At 47.2% G+C, this 22,172-nt stretch overlaps 1 protein-coding gene across 2 annotated transcripts; it reads left to right on the top strand.

The window, feature by feature from the left end:
* Positions 1–653: 653 nt before the first annotated feature.
* Positions 654–21,377, top strand: LOC310850166 (ATP-dependent RNA helicase DDX19B). 2 transcript variants are annotated; one of them, XM_083751278.1, is made up of 13 exons: positions 666–794; positions 3,769–3,817; positions 3,925–3,999; positions 5,745–5,798; positions 7,486–7,621; positions 12,908–13,000; positions 13,330–13,432; positions 13,879–13,993; positions 14,477–14,654; positions 15,458–15,695; positions 16,983–17,145; positions 17,586–17,777; positions 19,050–21,377. In XM_083751278.1, the coding sequence occupies exons 1-13, from the start codon at positions 738–740 to the stop codon at positions 19,109–19,111; spliced, it is 1,515 nt and encodes a 504-aa protein (XP_083607404.1). In that variant the 5' UTR covers positions 666–737; the 3' UTR covers positions 19,112–21,377. The 2 variants fall into 2 exon arrangements, with proteins under 2 accessions (XP_083607405.1, XP_083607404.1); XM_083751279.1 differs by lacking the exon at positions 3,925–3,999 and having other exon boundaries at positions 654–794.
* Positions 21,378–22,172: the final 795 nt, after the last annotated feature.

The following is a 22,172-nucleotide window of genomic DNA, read 5'->3' as shown; positions in this document are numbered from 1 at the left end:
AACCAGGAATGGGCAGCTTTCATAGCCTTAGGCCTAATTTCAAAAACCATCTGCTAGCCATCAGCTCAGACAGGACAGTGGGGAGGAAGAGGCAGAATAAGAAAGGAGGTGGCAAAGAGAGAGGGAGGGAGGATGGCAGTGGTAGAAATAAATTTCTTTTCTGTAAACCACTCTGAGACCTCTGGGTATAAGGTGGTATATAAATTCAATCAATCAATCAATATTTCAGGGGGCTAGCTGAAATAAGTATTTGGCTACCAAACTGGGTCCCAATTGGGTCATCCTGAATAAACCATTCTTTTGAGTTGGCTGCTTGTCGCGTGCATTAGGTTCCTCTCTGTTTGTGTTCATAAGTTGATTGTCCTAAAGATTTAAAATATAAAAAGCTAACAAGAATCCCTAGCTGGACTGGAACTATTATTATTATTATTATTTAAAATGAGTTTTTAAAAATATAATTTGAATGGATTTGGCCGGAGGAAAGGTGAGCTAACAGCAAATGGGGGGCAGAAAGAGAGAGAGTCCTAGACTCTCCGAATCAGAGAACCAGGAGTGGAAGGAGGAACTTATAGCTCCCGGTACAGCAACGACGCGGACTGAGTTTCCCGCCCGGACTCTCTTAATGTCTCTACCGGGCAGTGCGCGTCACTTCCGTTAGCGCCTGCGCAGTTCTTTCCGGCGGCTCCGTTGCGGCTAGCGCTGCTCAGCCAGGAGGCTCCTTCCTCGCGCGCACCAGCATGGCGACGGATTCCTGGGCTCTGGCGGTGGACGAGCAGGAAGCGGCGGCGGAGTCGGTGAGAAGGCAGGGAGGGGAGAAGCCCGGGTGGGGTGGGGGGAGGGGACCTTCCTTCTTATTATGGTATTTTTTTCTATTTCCCGTAACTCGCTTTTCCTCTCAGGGCAGCATGTATTGCTCTCCACGCGTTGCTGTCCTCCGTGGTTTACAACAGCCCTGCGAGGTAGGGCAGGTGGCCCAAGGTCACGTGGTGAGCTCCATGGCTGAGGGGTGGGTGTGATGGACCTTGGGCCTCTTTAGTCGTTCTCCCAACGCCCCATAATTATTTAATAATTCATTTATATAATTCGTCACCTTTTCCTCCAAGGAACGAAAGGCCCACTCCAGCCCCTACCCCCGTGTTATCCTTGCAATAACTATGAGGTAGGTTAGGTTAAGAGGCAAGCAACTGGCCCAAAGCCCACCCAGTGAGCTTCATGGCTGAGTGGGGATTTGAACCCTGGTCTTCCAAGTCCTAGTCCGACACTTCGACCATCACATTGTCTCCCCTCCCCCTTCTAGAGGTTGCTAGAAATGCCCATCAACCTTGCCTGTGGTTAGGGATGATCAGAGTTGAAGTTACAGCCATGCAACCATTTGGGAACACTGTTCTAACCCCCTGCACTTCACTGCTGGTAGTCATGCAATCCAAAGTGAGTGCAATCAAAATGAATGAGCCACCCCCGGGGAGCCTTTTTGGCTGAAAGATGGCATATAAACAGATAGTAATGTAACTTCCCATGGAGGTGCCTGGAAACAGCCTCAGACTTATGCTGTCTGTTCTTCGATCACATGCATGTTTTGCGTATTAACATCCTGCTTTAACCCAAGTGGCTGAAGGCAGCATGCATAGTTCCCATTTTATCGTCACAACAGCCTTGTGAAGTACTCTTGCTAGTGAGCTTCATGGTCAAGATAGCTTCCCCAGTCTTCGTCCTCTGTGGTGCCCTGCAAATGTTGCTGGACTGAAGTTCCAATCATCCTGGACCATTCACCATGCTGGCTGGGGGCTGGTGGGAGTTGCAGTCCAATAGTCTCTGCAAGTCACCATGCCTACTCTAGTTGCTGCACCACACTATCCACAGGCACACAGTCTGAATTGTGCAACGTAGTTAGCGGAAATAGAGGCTGTACTTGTTGCAGTACATTCTTTTAACATTTTATCTGGCATTCCATTCTGCCTTGGTAAAATTCTGCATCTTTGAAAGATCATGTATTCCTGGGAGGAGCTAATTTCCTTAAAACAGAGGTTTGTGGTTGTATTATTAATGTTGGAAGGGAGGACATATTTTCTGACCCCACTGGAGGAGGGAGGAAGAGAACTGGTTTCCTAAATACTGTACAGAGATTATTTAAACTTTTTAAAAATTCACTGGTATATGGTTTTATAGAAATTGGTAACTTTGTCTGGATGCTTAAGTGGGCCATGGGCCTTCATGGTGTAAGCAGAGTCCCATAGTGGATGGACAAATGATCTGGGCAGATTTGTCCAGGTAATCCAGAAATGGGTGCCAAATACCATGGAAGGAATCTGGCATTTCTTATCCCATTGGGATATATGTATGTTTAGTGCAATGCCATTATCTGGGATACTTCAGTTGGTAGAACATGAGACTTAATCTCAGGTTTAGAGCCCCATGTGGGGTAAAAGATTCCTGCAATGCAGGAGGTAGAACAAGATGACCCTTGTGGTTCCTTTCCAATTCTATGATTCTATTGGGGGATAGCAGGGAAGTATAATATATCTCCAACCAGCTTTTGTGACACATGAGCTAAAGCTGTAGTGCTATTTCCGTGTTTCCTTTAAAGGAATGTGATACTAAATTCAAGATATGGGGGCAAGAATCTGGTAGTGGAGATAAAGAGTTGCTTGCAGTCTGTGTTTCTCTCTGTATTTATTAGCCAGTGTTATCTTTTTAAAGTACTTAAAACTTGGGGATTTAAAGAAAAGACTTTTTAGTGGGTAAAGCACTTGAAACTTTCCTTATTTTATGTAACAAAACCCTGCATATCTGTCCCATTCAAACAAATTTGTCATGATACTGCCCTGTACAGATCTTTATTGTTTAGCCACAGGCAGTGTTAGAAACTGAGATATGAAATCTAGGAGCTAAATGGCACCTTAAATCTAGGGACATTTTTAATAACAAGAATACAAAGCTGAAGATGAATGAACTGCAGCTAAAATATTATATTCATTTTTCACATGGTCTAGTCCTCATCTGAAGGACCTAAAAAGAACCCAGCTGGATCTGTTATGGAATCCACTTTTCACAGTGAACATTCAGTAGCCTATGGGAAGCCTATAAGCAGCACATGAGCGCAACTTCACTCTCCCCTCTTGTGATCCACAGGAACTGGTGTTCGGAGCCATACCTCCTTTAATACTGGAGGTAGTACACAACCATTATGTGTAATAGTCATTTATATCCTTATCTTCCATGAATTTGTCTAATCAGATTCGAAAGCCATCCAAGTTGGTGGTCACCACTACATTCTTCTCCTTTTCCTGCCTCCCCAAGTATTTCCATCTGTCTTTTCCAGCTGAAAATATTCTGCGGGTATGGGCCATGCTTAATCCACATTGCCATGTTTTGGATGTGCTTTTTGACTTTCGCTTCCAACTGTGGAGCCCTGGTTCAGAATCTTGCATCTGCTCCCAGCTCACTCGCTGTCAGTGGGAAAATAGCTTTTGATCAACCTTTGTACCAGTGTTTCTCAAACTTGGGTCTCCAGCTGTTGTTGGACTACAGCTCCCATCATTAGGACCAGAGATGATGGTCAGAGATGATGGAAGTTGTAGTCCAACAACAGCTGGGGACCCAAGTTTGAGAAACAGATTTATACCTTCCCATCTGCAATGTGGAGGACATACTGGTCTGCCTTATGCCAGGCTGGCAGTAAGAATGACTGCAAATGTACAAAGCATAATGATAAAGAAACTGGACCAGCCGTAGCATTTGGGTGACTTGTTCTGTTTTTGTTTTTTTTAGATGAGCAACTTGCACCTGAAGGACGAGAAATCCAAGCCAGACTCTAATGGTGAGCATAACCATGACTTACTGGGTTGAACAAGCCATCAACTACTTTTCCTCTTTCCCCCAAATCTTTTTCTGTTTCTCTATTCCTTTCTTGTTCTTGCTATGCAGCACTCAGAGCAAAAGGCAACCCTGACACTGTTGCTGCAGCTAGAATCGTACAAGGCAGGAGAACTCAAGGCACAGGTGGGGGAACTGGATCAGCTGGTGGGCCAGATCCTTACCTCCTTCACCACCACCACCACCACCCACAGGCCAACTTTGGCAGGTGTGCAGGGGACCACACCTGTCAGTCGCCTGGTGCCATTATGATGTGAGGTGATGACTTAAAGGGTGCTCGCTCTCTCACTGGCTGATGGGTGCTGAGAGCAGCCCTCTCAGTCGCACTAGGTCAGCCAACCCCAGTGACATCTTTTGTGCTGGATGTCACCCTTGATGTCATATGTTGGAATGGTGCATGTGGTTTGTGGGGGAATCCTTCTTGTGGGTCTAATTAGAACCACGGCCGGGATTAAGGCTGCAGGCCAGAGATCCACTGCTGCTGAATCTTAAGGGAATCCAAAGTTGGCTGGGAGGTTACAAAAACAAATCCCTGTTGCTGGCACTTAAACACAAACAATATTGTGGGATAACCTTTTGGGGACCAGAAGCCACCCTGACAGGTGCACAAAGCAGTCTTTTGAGTTGGCAGGTATTTGTACATATGGGGTTGGTGGGTGGTAAATGTAACTGTAGACCTGAAAGGGCATGAAATACAATTAGTGGCTGCATCAGAAATGAATACAAGGTTCAGTTGGTTTACTTGTGACTTGCTCCCCCCAATAGCTGCAGCTGTTAAATTGGCAAAGCAAGGTGGAGAGTGTGAATATTGAAGTACTTGCCAGTGTGGTGTAGTGGTTAAGAGCAGTAGAGTCATAATCTGGTGAACCGGATTCGCATCTCCGCTCCTCCACATGCAGCTGCTGGGTGACCTTGGGCTAGTCACACTTCTCTGAAGTCTCTCAGCCCCACTCACCTCACAGAGTGTTTGTTGTGGGGGAGGAAGGGAAAGGAGAATGTTAGCAGCTTTGAGTCTCCTTCGGGTAGTGATAAAGCAGGATATCAAATCCAAACTCCTCTTCTTCCTTTAGCAAGAGAGTGATTCCCAAGTCTCGGCTCAGTCCCACAGTATCACGTTTGATAATGAATTTAAGTCAGCTACTGTAGTTCAAACCGACTACAGTCATACCTCAGGTTGCGAATGCTGCAGGTTGCACATTTTCGGGTTATGGACCTCACTGAACCCGGAAGTGCCGGAACGGGTTACTTCCGGGTTTCGGTGCTCGCGCATGCACAGAAGCACCAAATCGCGTCACATGCATGCGAAGATGTGGCACTACGGGTTGCAAACGTTGCTTCCTGCACACAGATCACGTTCACAACCCGAGGTTCCACTGTATTCCCATTCAAATTCCTCCAGATAACTTGTTCAATCTATTTGCACCCCACCCTAGATCATACCAACATAGTTCCTCTTCAATTTATTTACCCCAATTAATTTATCAATAGATTCTTCCCCAAATAAGTTAATTACCTTTCTGTTCCCCTTGTTTGTTATCCCATCCCACATTATCCCTAGATAAATGCATCTTTTCATCAACCCCTCCAAATTAACATGCAGCAACCCAAAACCATTGCCCAGCCAAAAATACTTGGGGCACTTTGAAAAGGATTTGGGAGCCTCTGCTCTGTGGGCAACAATCCACGCCTCCCTGGGTGAGAGATTGGCATATGTAGCGTGTGGGCTTTACCTAGCCTGTAAAACTGTCTGGAAATCTAGCATAGTTGCCTATTTGAGCTCCTTGGCTTGTTGGTACAGTATGAAACACTTGACCCATTAAGGATGATTGTTCTGCTTCTGTTTAATTGTACTGTAAACTGTCTGAACACAGGAGCAGTTCTCAAGACAGATGACAATACGGAGAAGGTTGAAGAGGAGGAAAAAGGTAAGCCTCTTGGACCCCGGAGGGCAAGCTGGGGGAAGCAAATATAAACGGGGGGGGGGGGGGCAATAGTTCAGTGGGTAAAGCATGTCCCGTTGCACATACAAAGTCCCTGGTTCAGTCCCCTGCATCTCCAGTTAAAGTGTCTGTGGTGGTAGCGGTGGGAGACCTGTGGCTCTCCAGCTGCTGCTGGACTCACAACTCCCATCAGCCGTAGGCAGCATAGCCAGCAGGTAGGGATGTTGGGAGTTGTAGTCCAACAACATATGGGGGCTACATTTCCCCTTCTGTGGCTGGTGCTGATGGGAGCTGTAGTTGAAAACATCTGGAACATATGTTGGTGAAGGCTTCTGTCTGTCTTGGAAAGCCACTGCCTTCCTACCTGGATCGACCAGTGGTATTACTTGTTCCTTTTGGGGGTGGAGCCATAACTCGGTGGTAGAGTGGCTGAACACAAGAAGAGCCCATTGGATCAAGCCACAGCCTCCTTTTCTTGGCAGGCCTGGGCAGCCAAGTGTCACTGTCCAGTTCTTTTATGTCCCGAGGGAAAGCAAAGCCCACCAGGGTTCCATTCATGGTGCCAGCAGTTTTTCCATCTGCTGGTTCTATCTCAGCCACTGGGACAAGAATCCACACCTTCCACTTTCTAATCCAGAGTGAAAGACTTGGCAGGATGTGCCCCCGCCCCCTTCACAGTACAGATTATGTTCAGTGGATTTGAAAGGATGTTATTTTTACGGGTGTCCAGGGCCACATTCGCACATTTAAGGCACTATGATAGAACTTTCAACAATCAGGACCTCCTCCCCCCCCCCCCAGCCAAAGAACTTTGGGAGCTGTAGTTTGAGAAAAGTTCTGGGAGTTATTAGGAGGCCCCTGTTCTCCTCCCAGAGTTACAATTTTCAGAGTTCCCTGGGAAGAAAGATGGCTTGTTAAACCACCCTGGGAACTATAGCTCTGTGAGGGCATTAGAGCTCTCCGCACCCTTAACAAACTACCCCTCCCAGAATTCTTTTGGGGCAAAGCCTGGATTTAAAGTGGTGTTTAAAGTGTTTAAAGGCACCAATTACAGGGGGAAGAGGTGTGTGTGTATCTCTGACCTTCTTCCAAAGGAGCCCAGCATGTTTTGAACAGAGTTCATCCTTGTGTGGTACTCCTGAAGAACCAATTTCAGTTCTGGTCATTCTGTGCTGTTCATAATAGTCCATATGTTATAGGTGTCCAGCCAGTATAGCAGTACTCTAGCTGCCATCACCCCTGGCCATTGGCCACACTGGCTGGAACTGACTGGGGCTGGAGTCCCAACAACTTCTGGGGGGCTACTGGTTGTTCATCCCTGCAGTATATGGATTAAATAGGTGCTAAGGAACACCCCATATCTCCTTTATTTTCAGTTTTCCCAAAGTGCTTTTACCAAAAATGTGCCACGTTTGGTGGAGAGGGGACAATAGGAGTTTCTGTAGGGTAGCCTTGCCAACCTGCTGCCCTCCAGATGTTTTGGACTATAGTGTTTGGTCCCAGGTCTCTTGGGCGTTCCACACTGCTACTCCACACAGCTTCATTCAAACAGGGCTGATGGAATTCAGAAGTGGTAGTTGCTGCTGGCACTGATCTGCTTCTGCCAAGGGATTGAACTGCAGACTACTTGCTCCCCCTTCAACTTTTTCTTTCTGTCGTTGCTTCCTGTCAGAGGACCGAGCCGCCCAGTCGTTGCTCAACAAGCTGATCCGCAGCAACCTGGTGGACAACACGAACCAAGTGGAGGTTTTGCAGAGGGATCCTACGTCGCCCCTCTACTCCGTGAAGTCTTTCGAGGAGCTGCGGCTGTAAGTGCCTCTCCCAGCTTCCCTTTTCGAGCCACGGGCTCATGTTTCCCTGCATCCGTTGGGTAAAATGAACTTCACAGCCTTGCCCTTCCTGGTGCATCCCCAGTTTCTCCAGAAAGGGTGACCTTAGCGGGTGTGTGGTGGAGCTGCTGTGTAATTTGTGTGAAGTGGGACCCCAAGTTGCACTGAATGATGTGGACAAATTCTGGACTGTGTTACTGTAGGCAGAGATACCTATTTCATCTTGCTTGATTCCAAAATGTGAACAGCTGGGCCATCTTCTATCTTCTGGACTTGATTCAAATTGTTAGGCTTGGCTTCTGTGTGTCTCAGAAGCAGCCTTTTACATCTGGCTTGGACCATGGTTCATGGAATGCAGCAAAATAGCTCAAGTGATTCTGGAAGAAAATACTCCCACCACCCTTTTGAGATAATGCTTACCCTCCAGTAGCTTTTATTATAAGTCCTTGCCACTGTTTAAAATAGAACATTAAAATTCTCTTGCCCCATTTCAGGAGGACTTTTAGGGTTGTATTCAACCAATACTGAATTAGAGTAGACCTGTTGAAATTATGAACCTCCAGTTACTTGTGCCTATTATTTTCAGTGGGTCTGTCTCTGAATGGGACTAGAATTGGATGCAACCCTTAATTTCTGTTGTGGCACCACTAGCCTGTTAGGGACTAACATCTGGTCCCTTCAGCTATCATTTCCAGGTTGGAGTTATTTCTTCTGAGTCCTGCCATGGCCCAGGTGTGAGAGTTGCATTTGATGCACCTGAGAATGGGGGGCTAGGGGAGCAGGGAGATATTTTGCCTCTCCCTAACAACTCTAGTTCATCTTAATTTTATTTTGACTATATCGTCAGCTGCCTTGAACTTTGGCTAGTAGGTGGGGTATAAATGAATGTTTTGTAATTGAATAAATGTTGCTGCCCTAATTATAGTTGTTGCCTAATTGAGCTGAGTTTGCCATCGCTGTGAGGGAAGAGAGACCTTGCGTCATGGTCGCAGCATAGAGGCCGATCCGTGCCCTGCGTTAGCAGCTGGCAGCGTGGGTAGATAATGGTTTTCCCGGCTTTGTTCAAGTCCGTTTAAAGATGAAAAGCATCTGGGCTTAACGGTTGATCATTGTCTCTGCCAAGCACACAGGGAAAACAGAGTTGCATCTTCTCTAAGGAGAGATACAGCCTCATTTTATATGTCTTGAAAGAAGCCCTGCTGAGTTCAGGGGGCTTCTAGAGAAACACCCTGATATCAAATGGAAGAGCTTTGAAGGGGCTGGACAAAATCGGAGCTGCTGTTTCTCCCCACCACTTCCTGTCCCAGAGGCATTACTCTGCAAGCTGTAAAGCTGGATCGGAATATTTTTGTGGCCAATGTGCCCCACCGCCGCTGCCGCCCTTCCCTGTGGCTAGTACATTGTGTGCATGTGGTTGCTGCTGTCAGGATGATATGTGGGTGCTTGCCGAGATAACAGCCCAGGATTCCAGCCAGTCTTTACAAGATTTATTAAGTCCAAAACTATGTACAGTACGGAGCTCTTAAAAACATGCCTGCCTCAGTCACTATCAGTTGCCGGACTTGGCTCGCGCCTGTTCCCCCTCCAGAAGTGAAACTTCCTGAGACACCCCCTTTTCCTCCTCTCCTTACGTGAAAACCTAAGCGCCGGAGGCTGCTCTTTTCTCTCTAATATAACAGCCTTTGGATCTCCCTCCCTCTCATTTTCCGTATTTCCTGACAGCCCCTCCTCCTCTTCCTCTGACAAAGTGCAGCTGCTCATCAAAGGAGGTGGCTCTCTGTACATTCCGGTCTCTCCCCCCTTCTCTGCCAACTGATCCCTGACAGCTGCATTATGTGAAAGGGCTAAGGTACCAGTCCTCATGGCAATGCACGGGCAGCAAAGCTGCAGAAAAATGAGATGGGCAAGTGGAACTGAGCTTCCATTTACTGAGTGGTGTCTTGGAACAATTTGCCCCTCCCCTCCATTTTTCTCTCCCCTTCCAGCCTGCTAGCTCCTCTTCCTTTTGATGTGTGTTCTGTCCTCCCCATTCCTGGCCATAGTCTCCTGTAACATGACCAGCTGTCCCTAACTTGTATTTCCTGTTCCAGTACATCAGGTGCCCTCTAGATGCTAATGGACTCCAGTGCCCATAATCCACGATGGTTGGCCATGCCAACTGGGTCTGATGGGAGTTGGAGTCTTAAAAACCTATGGAGGGCTACCCCTGAAGTGGATCTTTACTATGGTGGTTCCCATCCCTGCTGCAAAGTTTGCACTGTCCCAGTTTACCCTATCCACAGGGCGATGCGCCTCCTCCTGTCAAGCCATACGTACTTGTTTCTGTTGCGCGTACTGGGGAATCCATTTGCTCAGTGGTGTCGAACACTTTGGGTTGTATCCAACTATGATATACTCAGAGTAGACAAGATTGAACTTCATATTAGTCATGTCCATTAACTGCGGTGGGTCTGCTCTGAATTGGACCAGCATTGGCTACAGCCCAGGGTCTGCCACTGATCACTACCCAGTGGCCTTCCTTTATCTACCTGGATAAGAAGATCCCATCTTTAATTGCTTTGTAGCATCCCATTCCTGCAGGATCTTCTAGCAGCCATCTCCTAAAGGGCCCTGCTCCTTGCCAAGGAGCTGAATGGTTTTGTCTGGTGAGGGCTCTGTTGTTGCTGGGAAAGATGCTTCCCTCCTTGTGCCCCTGCTTCAGGAGATTGCGACCAGCTGGCGACTTGAGAGACCTCCTTTCCCTTGTATCTTCAGTTGAGTGTTGTGGTCTGCAGGAGAGTTTTCTCCTGCGAGTTTCAAAAGTTGCAGTAACTCTGAGTAAGAGCTCTTAGTGTGGTGGCTTCCCCTGTTCTGTGGAACAGCATTCTGGAAGCAGTTGAATATATTTTTGCTGCATCAGGCTTCCCCAGCTGAATAAATGGGACTTTGCCACAAGTGTCCACTTGTTAGAGTTTAAGTCTTGTTCTATTTGTGGTTTTAATTGTATAATTATATGTAAATCACATTGAAGATGGTGGTTTAGAAGGTGATTTTTAAAATCGGTTGCAATAATAGCTGATAGACGTGGAGAGTGGGGAGGTTGGGGGAAGTTGCTTTAGATTGTACACTCTTCTCTATTTGGAGAGCAAAGGATTTCATTGGAAAAAATCAAAGGCAAGGCTAATTATAGTGATCTTCAGATAAGTCGAGTCTCCGGTTCCTCTTCATAGCCTACATGTCTCCTTGGCAACGCACTCGAAAGTTCAAGGCTTCGCAGATTTCTGGAGTTTTGAGACAATGCCTGGCTTCTTTCCAGAGGGCTTTTCCAGAGCCCGTACTGGGCCCAGAGTGGTCACACGGAAAAGCCTGCGGCAGTCTTTCATGAAGCGGAGGATTGGGAGGGGGGCACCTTCACTCACCTTGTGGTCTCTCTTCCCGGATATGGGAAGCTCAGTGTTGGGAGATACAAGACAGATTGGTGAAAGGGCTTCTTCGCATAACGCATAGGTAAACTTATGGAACTCCCTCCCACAGGAGGCAGTCACGGCCACTAACTTGGGAGGCTTTGAAACAAGATTGGACAAATTCGCAGGGGGAGAGAAGGCTGTTAGTAGTTATTAGTCCCAATGGAGGCTATGCTCCACTATTGCAGGCTGTGATGCTTCTGTACGTTGGTTGCTGGAAACTGCAAGAGGGGAAGAGTGCTTTTGTGCTCATGTACCCAGTGTGAGAAAAGGATGCTGGACGAGATGGGCCATTGGCCTGATTCAGCAGGCTCTTCTTAAGAATGTAGGAAGCTCCCTTTGCACCAGGTAGGAGAGTCCGTCTAGCCCAGTGCTGCCTTTGGGCCCAGTAGCAGTGCTTCGGGATCTTGGGCCGAGACAGGTTTTTCCTGCCTCCTGTTACCTGACACTTTTAACTGGACGTTCTTGGGGTTGAACTGGAGTCTGTCACTTGAGCCAAGGGCCCTTCCCTACATAAAAATCTGTCTTTATATGGAGTCAAACTATTGGTCCGTCTAGTTTAGTACTGTCTGCACTGATCGGTAGTAGCTCTCTGGGTTTTCAGATGGGAGCCTTTGTCTACCCTTCCTGGAGATGCCAGTGATTGCACTTGCGTGCAAAACTTGCAGCCCTTCCCCAGAAGGAATTGTGAGTTTTCATAATAAAGAACATAAGACACTGTCATACACTAGATAAGCCTGTTTGCTCATCTAGGAGACCTAGAGTTTTGTCTTCTCCCCAGGATCTCGGACTGAGAAGATTCTTCCACATCACCTGCTCCCCTGATGATTGCACCTGAGACCTTTTTCTATGAACTCATACCCCAAGCTATTGTTTCTCTAACCCAGTGTTCTTCAACCTTGGGTCTCCAGATCTTGCTGGATTACAACTCCCATCATCCCCAACCGCTGACCTTGCTGTGGGTAATGGGTGTTGTAGTCCAACAACTTCTGGGGACCCCAGGTTGCGGGACACTCTGCAGGCCTGGGATGGCTAATTTGTGTTTGACACCCATCAACCCCAGCCAGCATGGCCAGTGGTCAGAGAAGGGAGTCTGGAGGGCCACAGGTTTCACCATTGCTGCTCTAGACGCTTTTCTCCCCACTGAGCTCACTTTGGTACACAGTGGGCTACCAAGGATGTTCAAAGCACCCTTTTGCAGTTGAGGCTTCCAGGCTCTCTGCTTCATGCTGGTTTGGGGCACTGCGGTATTTAAAAAGGGAGGTCCAAATCTGCATTTTAACAAGGTATAAGAGTGTGTCGAATCTATTTTCGAAAAGCTGCAGAAGGGAAACTGGTGTTTTTGTTTCTTTGATTGCATCGCCTGCTGCTACTCCTACCACAGATTCTAAGGCAGCTTCAGGAGCAAATGAAGTAGCCAACTTTTTAAAACTTTTAAAAACATGCCATTTTTAAAGCTACTGCATTCAGCAGAGACTGGCCCGGGAAGTGTTTGCCTTCATAAATGTGGGACTGGGAAAAGACACAGCAGAGGGCTTAGCCCTACTGGCCTTTTTTTGCTGAGATTGCACTGTCCAAATCCATAGCCTCTGTTGCTGAGCTTCTGATGCTGCCTGTTAACTACTTCCTGCCCAGCCCACAGCTTCTCATCAGAAAAGCGAGGGATGAAATCCAGCTGCCAGGCAGCCATGTGTCAACTAGGGCTTATCAGATGGTTCGGAAATGGTACAACGGTATAATGTATGTTTGTTGCTGTGCCCGTTTGTTGCGGCAAGCCTCCTATTCAGACAGCTGCAAGGCCTTTTTGTCTTCTTCCTTGTAGGAAGCCACAGCTGCTGCAGGGTGTCTATGCCATGGGTTTCAACAGACCATCCAAAATCCAAGAGAACGCATTGCCCATGATGCTGGCAGAACCGTATGTATTGGTGCATACCTGTTGCAGTGCCTGATGGGTATAGGGCAGGTGTGGGGTTGGCTGGTTATGCAAGGTAGTCAAGAGAGTCTTCAGGCTGGGAGGGGCCCAAAGACTAGGGATGGTGGGCAAGCTTCCCTGTAAAGTTGGCCGTCACTTCTGATCTTCCTCTTCCCACTTCCCGCACAGCTTGCAGCTAGGTGTGTTTTGAAAGGAACATGTAGCTCATGGGGTGCCACAATGTGGCCCGACAGGAATTTTCCTTTTAATAGTCCCCTCCCCAATACACAAGTCTTATAATCCCCCCCCCCCACTTTGGTGTGTGTCTCCAGTCCACAGAACCTGATTGCGCAGTCACAGTCTGGTACCGGTAAGACGGCAGCTTTTGTCTTGGCGATGCTTAGCAGAGTGGAGCCGGAGCACAGATACCCCCAGGTAACAGCGGATCTCTTCAGCATAATCTCCTCAGAGGGCCAGTGTCAGGCTTTCTTCTTGCTACTTTTGCAGAGCTCCTCTCTATTTACGGTGTAATTGGCCAATCAGCTGAACCATGGGTTGGAAGCCTTTTTCCAGCTTGAGGACCGCATTCCCTTTTAGGAAACCTTGTGCGGGTCATGTGTCAGTTGTAGAAGGGACCAAAGGCAAAGTGGGCCGAGCGACAAGCATAAAAGTGAGAGGGGGAGGGAGAGGGAGAGAGAGAGAGAACAGACTGGGGATAGGTTTCTCCCTGGGAATGAATGGCAACCACTCCACAAGCATGGCAGGAACTGAGGCCATGTGGCGGAGGACACTGCAGGGTGGGCATGCGCTGCACCAAAGTAACATCATAACATCCACTTGCCTTAGGACAGTGTCCCAGACTTGCCTCCTTCTTCTTGCAGTGTCTCTGCCTCTCTCCAACCTATGAGCTGGCTCTTCAGACAGGGAAGGTGATCGAGCAGATGGGCAGGTTTTATCCAGAGCTGAAGCTGGCCTACGCGGTTCGAGGCAACAAACGTGAGTGTGAACTCCATCCTGCTGAATAATATGACTAGAGTACGCAGGCAAGGAAATGTCAAAAAGGGCATATAAGTCACCAGGGAGGGACCGAATCCTAACTGGAAGGCCTTTGGAGGGTTTATGTGGCTGTGGGGCTCATCCAGATGATGCTGATAACAGCCTGAGCCAGCAGGATCCAGACCAGATCAATTGGCCCCTCAAGTTGGTGTTTCTATAGTTAACCTGCTGGGTTGCTTACAAATGTGGGTTTTCTGGCTGATGGGGTTGATGAGCTCTTTCAATGCTGAATTTTAGACATTGCGAGTGAGGGGCGGGGATGGGGAAGAGTTGGTTTCCACAGATGATAGGAGACGAAGCACAGTTTGGTCGCTCCAGCAGGACTCTCCCAGGAAAGCGCCCCCAAGCAGATAGTGCTGCCCTTTCTGGGTCTGCTGAGGTTCTGCCTACCTCACATCTGCCCTTGATCTCTTCCATGAATAGTGGAGCGTGGCCAGAAGATTGCTGAGCAGATTGTCATTGGCACGCCTGGCACCGTCCTGGATTGGTGCTCCAAGCTGAAATTCATTGACCCCAAGAAGATCAAAGTCTTTGTCTTGGATGAGGCCGATGTCATGATAGCCACCCAGGGTCACCAGGATCAGAGCATCCGCATCCAGAGGTAAGGGTGGACTCCTTGTACAATTGACTGGGTGCCTTGTCACCAGTTCGATGCCGGATTTCCCTGGCGCAGCTGTGCACATCCAGTACCCTTCCTGTTAGTTGCAAATTTCAACAGAAACGAAACTTACTTCTGACTTTACCAGCCCGAAGGAGCTTGGGCCTTGCATAATAGTAGTTGCTTCAGGAGCTCTGTTATCTCCCTAGAATTGTCCCAGTCTGCCACGTTTGGCATTTTAGGTACGGTGCTACTACATTGATGGCTACCAGCCACAGTAGCTGTCCTCTGCCTCCACAGTTGGAGGCAGTAATGCATCTGAGTTTCAGGTGCTGGGAACCACAGGAGGGGAGAGGGCTCTTGTGCCCGGGTCCTATTTGCAGGTTTCCTGCAGGCTTTTGGTTGGCTGCTGTGAGAATAGGATGCTGGACTAGATGGGCCATTGGCTGGTCCAGCCGGCTCTTCTTAGGTTGTAGTAATGGTCACTAGTTTATGGAAAAGGAGAAGTCTCAAAAGTGTAAGCTGTAGCAGTGATGGCTCAATGGAACCTCCAAGTTTGTCAATGTCTTTCTGAAAAAACTCTGCTGGGGGAGCAGGGATCCCAAGATGGCAGTGGAGGACTGTTCTTTTCAAGCCCTGATTGTGGGCTTCTGGGAACTTCTGGTCAACAGCTGTTGAGAAGAAAAGTCTCTGGCTAGAAGGGCCATTGGTGTGATCCAGTGGAGTTGTTCAGTTCTTACTGTGACTCTCTAGCTGAGGAAAGAATGTGACTTTTCTCCCCACTCCACCCGTATCCTATCTCTCAGGATGCTTCCCAAAGACTGCCAGATGTTGCTCTTCTCAGCCACATTTGAAGACTCTGTGTGGAAGTTTGCCCAGAAAGTTGTCCCCGACCCCAACATCATCAAGCTGAAGCGGGAGGAGGAGACTTTGGACACCATCAAGCAGTATTACGTCCTGTGCAACAGCCGCGAGGAGAAATTCCATGCCCTCTGCAACATCTATGGTGCCATCACAATTGCGCAAGCCATGATCTTCTGCCACGTGAGTCCTTTTTTTTGTTTGCTGCTCACCAACCCCTCCTGCTTTTGGCTTCATGCAAATCCAAAACAGTAACGCATCACTACAAATCCTTCAGTGGGGGCTGTGTTATGGCAGCCTTGCATTTTTTATGTGTATAGGAAGAAATTAAAAATATTTCCAACTAAATAGCGGATCGTATAGATAGCACAGCAGAGGCCCAAAAGCACACAGTATCCTTTTGCAAAATATTTTTGAAGAAAGTATTGATTTTTGGTGGAGGTTATGCCCTTCTGCTATTACAGTATTCACAACAGACTCTGTGATTCAGCATTTTCCTAAGTAATGGGACCCATTTTTCAACACATTCATCATCAATTTTGTCTCCTTTCTCTCACTTTTATTGTATTAGTTGATTTTATCATTTGGGCCCCATCCCATAGTATTATAATCCAGCAGTCCAATGCTGGAACATTAGCTTTTGTTCTTGCTTGAAACTAATTGCCATACAGGCAGCTGTTGGAAAGTGTTGTTATCTCCCTATCCTTTAACAAAACATAGTCTTTTACATATCTCAATGTTACTGGTGGGAAATGCCCTACTATATACTCAATTTATTTCAACACTGAAGTCCAGGAGGGTACTATTTGAGGACATGGCCAAAATCTGTGAAGTATATCGGCACTTGTAGTCTTGCATCTCCATCACAGGTTATTTGATTAAGTCTAGCCAGGGTCAAGTGCAACCTGAAGATGAGTTTGTATAAATCTTCTGAGACTGATGGAGAATACATATGCATCTCCATTCCCAAGTTTTGATGGATTCCCACAAACTTGTCCCAGGATCTTTCCCCAGATCTCTTCCCATATTTCTGGATAGCTATCGGGCATTGTATCCAGTTTCACAATTACTTTCCCGGTCTTCTGGAGTAGCATGTAAGTGCTTTGAGGGAAGAGGTGGGGGCATCCCAGTTTTAAGAAAGAACTAAATTGGCTCATTTTAAAAATCGGCACCTACACCATCCACTGCCACACTGAGAGAGAGAGCTTTTTGCACCTCAACTCTGTTCTGAACTACTGGGAGGGTGAGTGTCTAATCCTGGCATCTTCGAATGAAACATTGGCCTGTTTAAGAGGCTCATGCTCGGTGTCGGTGAGACTGAGCCAATGCAAAGAGGAACTGAGCCTAAGTGGAGTTCTCCCTTTATTTCCAAATGTAGGGTTAAGCAGAGGTGGAAATCCCTTGCCATAAAAGAGCCCCTCTCTGTTGGTGTTAATGGGGGTACCCCTCTTTTTGTTTCACATTTTGCAGACTCGCAAAACAGCTGGCTGGCTTGCTGGGGAGCTCTCCAAGGAGGGTCACCAGGTGGCCCTCTTGAGTGGCGAGATGATGGTGGAGCAGCGTGCCGCGGTGATTGATCGCTTCCGGGAGGGCAAGGAGAAAGTGTTGGTGACTACGAATGTCTGTGCCCGAGGTAATGGTGTACTCCCTGTACTCTTCAAAATTGGCTTCGGGGTCAGGAGGACCCCCGGAATGGGGGCTGGAGGGAGGAGAGGGCAAACCAAAATACTTGCCCTGGTGGATCGGTTGCCTTAGTGCACTACTCAATACCTCTCCCATTCCTGCATTGCAGGGGGTTGGACTAGATGACCCTGGTGGCCCCTTCCAACACTGATTTTACGATTCAGCTCCATTTTGTTTGTTTTTGAAAACAAAAAATCAGAACTAAAAGAACTTGGAAAAGGCTGCTAGATTTTAAGTAAATAAATTGGTGGCTGGTTTTTTTGTTGGTATGTTTTAAGGGCACATTTTAGGCCTTCTGTGCTGCAAACATTCTGTGCTTTTGTAAACCTTATTCCTTCTATAAAGGAACGAGCTGTCCTCTCTAAATCTCGCAATGCTCTCCTCCCCTAGGTATCGATGTGGAGCAGGTCTCCGTCGTCATCAACTTTGACCTTCCAGTGGATAAAGATGGGAATCCGGACAACGAGACATATCTTCACCGCATTGGCCGCACGGGACGTTTTGGCAAGCGGGGCCTGGCCATCAACATGGTGGACAGCAAGCACAGTTTGAACATCCTCAACAGGATCCAGGAACATTTCAGTACGTCCTTCCATGCTTCTTTCCCCCATCTTTTGTTGAGCGGCTTAAGCAGCTATTGTGCAACCTAACAGGGCACTTCCAAGTCGAATAATTGTGTGTTCTTCTGGGTGTTCTGCACCCCACATCAGAAAGGTGGGAGGAGTGGTGGAAACTTGAACCCCTATTTGCTGGGATCTCCAAGTGTTGTTGGACTCCAGTGGCCCCCATCAACACGGCGAGTTGTTGTGGATGATGGGAACTGGAGTCCAACACCATCTGGAGGGCCGCATGTTCCCCCCTCTTAATCTTTTGGGATAAACTACGCATCTCCACCTGGTAATGATTGGATATCCTCAGAAACAGGCCTCTGGGAAAACCACTCTGTCAAACTGTTTGTGAGGACAGGTGAGGTTGGTGAGGCCTCTCCATCCCCAGCCAAAGCAACTTGGCCAAGGAGAATCTCTCTCCCTCCCAGACTGAAGCTTCACAATCACTGGATTAGATTAGTAATCCTCAAACTCTGCCATGAGAGAGAGATGCCAGTGTTGTCCCAAGAATTACCTTTTTTAAAAAATAAATTGAATGCAATATTTCCCAACCTAGCTGTCCTCTATCTAGCTGCTGTCAGACTACGAATCCCCTCAACCCTGGTGGCCAGGGATGGTGATGGAAAGTCGGGGTGCACCAGGTTGGCCAAAGCTAATTTAATGTCCCTTGGGGGTTATCAACTCAGAAGGCGGACCACTATTTCTGTGGAAGTAGGCAAGGCCAGAACTGAGAGCCATGCCATCGGCTCTGTTCCCAGGGGACTGTCATTGTGTGTGCTGGGACCCACTGCACAGGAGGTGCCTAACTGCCTTCCTCTCTGAGAGATGCTGTCTGTTGTCTCTCTGCATGAAGCACTGTGCTGGACTTGCCTTCTTCCAATTAGGGATGTGCTCTGAGGCTTTGAGCACTGATTTGTGCAGTAGCAAAGGAAGGTGGCCGACTCTCAATCCTGTACACTGGGAGGCCACTCAGAGTGGCTGGGGCAACCCAGATAGATGGACGGGGTACAAATAATAAAATTGTTGTTGCTGTTGTTATTACTGTAAAAGTGAAGTGGTATGTTTCTCCAGGTTCCGTTTTAATTGTGAAAAAGATGTTTGGCTGTCGGCCTTTAAATGTTTCTCACCAGCACCCCTCCTTGGTTTAACCTGAAGAGGATTTGGTTTGATGCAATCCCTCGTCGTAATTCCAGTTCTTTCTTGATAATTTGACTCCACTTTCTCTCTCCCCCCGCCCCCTCCCCAGACAAGAAAATTCACAAGCTGGATACAGACGATTTGGATGAAATTGAGAAAATAGCAAATTGAAGCCCGGTTGCCGGAATTGGTGCACAATCCCTCCCACGGTAGCACTCCTACTGCAATTGGATCGCATCCTGATTGGCACACGTCTTAGCCAGTCACACGCAAAGGGACTTTTTAAAGATAACAAATACACAGAAATTACCTCAACTTTAAAAAAAAAAAGAGAGTGTGGCTGGACTTGATTTTTAAAGAAGTACAAACTTTGGAGAAAGAAGAAATGTTTACAACAAATTTTAACTTCCTTTTTTATTTTTTAGTTTAGCCTTAAAATGGGAAGATATCTTAAATTCTAAAGATGATGCCAAAAACATAGCCAATCACTAAGTAGAGGCGAGAATCAGACACACCTGCTTTGATCTCTGTCAAGAGAGGAGCAACATTTTAACCATGGCCAAGCGGTATATTAAATGTTCCAACAACCCTGTTGTATATAGAGAGGACCTTCTGTTCTTTGACGGAGAGAGCTCGGAAATCTGGCAAAAAGGAGTTTTTGTGAAATGGTGTTTTTCACTTAGAGCTTTCTGTTTCCTAGATCTCTGCAGATCACACTGCTAATTCCTTAGATAGGTGGTCCAGAGGTAATTGCGCTTCAGTAGGCTGAACAATCACCTGACTTTTAACTTCTCCCTTGCAAGGAACATGATCTAGGAACTGTATTCTAACCTGCTGACCTGCAGCTTTTGGACTCCAAACTTGCAGCAGGCAGCATGGGCACTGTAGTCAAAATATGATGGGTGTGATAGTCCAACTGCATCTAGGGAGGTCCTATACTGACCACCCCTGTTCTATGGAGTCTTGAGATCCTCAGTCACCACGCAGGACTGCCCAGAGCGGCTTGAGGGGAGAGCTGTTGCTTTTGGATATGTTTTTTGTTCACAGGGTTGGCAGAGGCAGTGTCTGCTGTAGATTTTGGAAGGTCAGGCACCCTTTGTGAGCCTGCCTCCTCATTGCTTCAGGTCCAGGAGTCTCTTTTGGCTCTCAGCAAATGCATGGTCATGCCAGCCTTTGTGGTACCCCTGGAGCTGTCTTTGTATTTAAAATGCTGTTGTGGCAAAGGATGCCAGTTTAGCACAGCGGATGTAGGGTGTATTATCAGTTCTGCCATACCAGAAAAGACAACCTGCACTACTTCGGTCAGGAAAAGGGATGAAGAGGTTAATCAGCAAGTCCTCCGTTGTGTCAGAGTATCGGGTAGATCTGCACTTTGCAAGCAGGGTGCAATGAAGAAGTAGAGGAGGATGGATTAAAGATTTGTTGGTTGCATGCCCCCATCTCCCAAGGAAAAGGATTGCAAAGGATGGCTCTTACTCTAGCAATGCAACTGCAAAGCCAGTATAACCTCTTTCCTGGGCCTTGTTTCATTCCCATTGTAAAATCTGCCAGCAGGCTGCATTTTAGACAGGTATAACAATTCCAAAGCCACCTGGTTGCCAGGGTAGACTCTGTCTAATAGGCCAAGTTGTATTCCTGGCCTCTGTAGCCGCTGATCTGGAGGCAGGGGAAGCTCAGTCTTATCTTTGTGCCCTTTTGACACAAGGTGTGGCCAATTCCGGAAATCCATCTAGAACAGGGAATGGTGGACGTCGAACTGTCTAGGCCAATTCAGACTAACTTCTGTTGCAGCACAGCAAAAAGGGAACTTGGTTAGCAGTGTAAGACTGAAGTGTTAATGTGGTCAGGCAGGAAAAGGGATGCATTGTGGGGCCAAAGACTTCTTGTACTAATGCAGTTTTTAAGTATGTTTTATCTTGAAAGGGGGGGCAGTTCCCCCAACCTCATGACAGTTGGAGGATCGGGACAACCCCCTACTTGGCACAGGAATCTTTTAAAAAAACCTAATAAATGGTAAATTTTGTGGATTTATCCATATCCTTTTTTAAAATGTCATTTTAAATTTTTTTAAAAACATTCCAGTTGTTAACTTCTGTTCAATGATGGAAATGTGGAATCTAAATATAAATATATACTTCAAGAAGTGGACAAATGCAGACTCCAATCAATTTGTGTTAAACGGCTTTAAGAAGTGGTGGAGCCATTAAAAAAAAATACATACCAACTTTACCAGGATATGTCTATTTTTCTTCCTTGCAAGGGGGACAGCTGAGTGTGTGCTTTTTTGTGGCAGAGGCTATTCAACCACTTTCTTTATGTAGAACTGCCGAGTGACAATATTGAGAGCATTGTGCTGGTCTTGAATAGAAGATGGGTGGGCCTGCGTGGTTTTCCTAATGTACTTTTCAGTTGGAATAAAGAACCCAAAAGACTGAAATGTAGTCCTGGCTGCCTTTCTCATTCAGGTAGACTACTTTTTTTCAGCCAGAGTTGACAATTGTGTGTGTCTGCATTAACAACCAGCTTTGCAGCACTGGACTGGGAGCAGGTTTAAAAAAATTATCCCAGGACTGTACTTCAGGAGGGATGTTGAGCAAACTGGGCAAGCTGAGGTGGGTCTCATGTTTAAGTCTTAAAAGGTTGTAGTTTGTATACATCTTAAGGTTTATTGTCAGTGTAGACAATAATGAGCTAGACCAAGGGTAGGCAACCTAAGGCCCTGAGGCCAGATGCGGCCCAATCGCCTTCTCAATCCGGCCTGCGGACGGTCCCGGAATCAGCGTGTTTTTACATGAGTAGAATGTGCTTTTATTTAAAATGCATCTCTGGGTTATTTGTGGGGCATATGAATTTGTGCATTCCCCCCCCCCCCCCGAAAAAAAAATAGTCCGGCCCACCACATGGTCTGAGGGACAGTGGATTGGCCCACGGCTGGAAAAGGTTGCTGACCCCTGAGCTAGACTGACCAATGATACGACTTTCTGTTGTTGTTGTTGTTGTTGTTGTTGTTTAGTCGTTTAGTCGTGTCCAACTCTTCATGACCCCATGGACCAGAGCACACCAGGCAGTCCTGTCTTGCACTGCCTCCCGCAGTTTGGTCAGACTCATGGGCCCTGTGTCCTCCCCAAATGGGAAACCACAGAGCAGATTTCTATTGTGCAAACTGAAATCCTTGCACTAACAGGATGCATTAGATATGCTGGGCAGGATCCAACTATGTCCCATCAAATTC

This window comes from Podarcis gaigeae (genome assembly GCF_964106915.1).
Source record: "Podarcis gaigeae genome assembly, chromosome: 8".
NCBI lineage: Eukaryota > Metazoa > Chordata > Lepidosauria > Squamata > Lacertidae > Podarcis > Podarcis gaigeae.
This window is presented reverse-complemented; position numbering and strand designations above follow the sequence as displayed.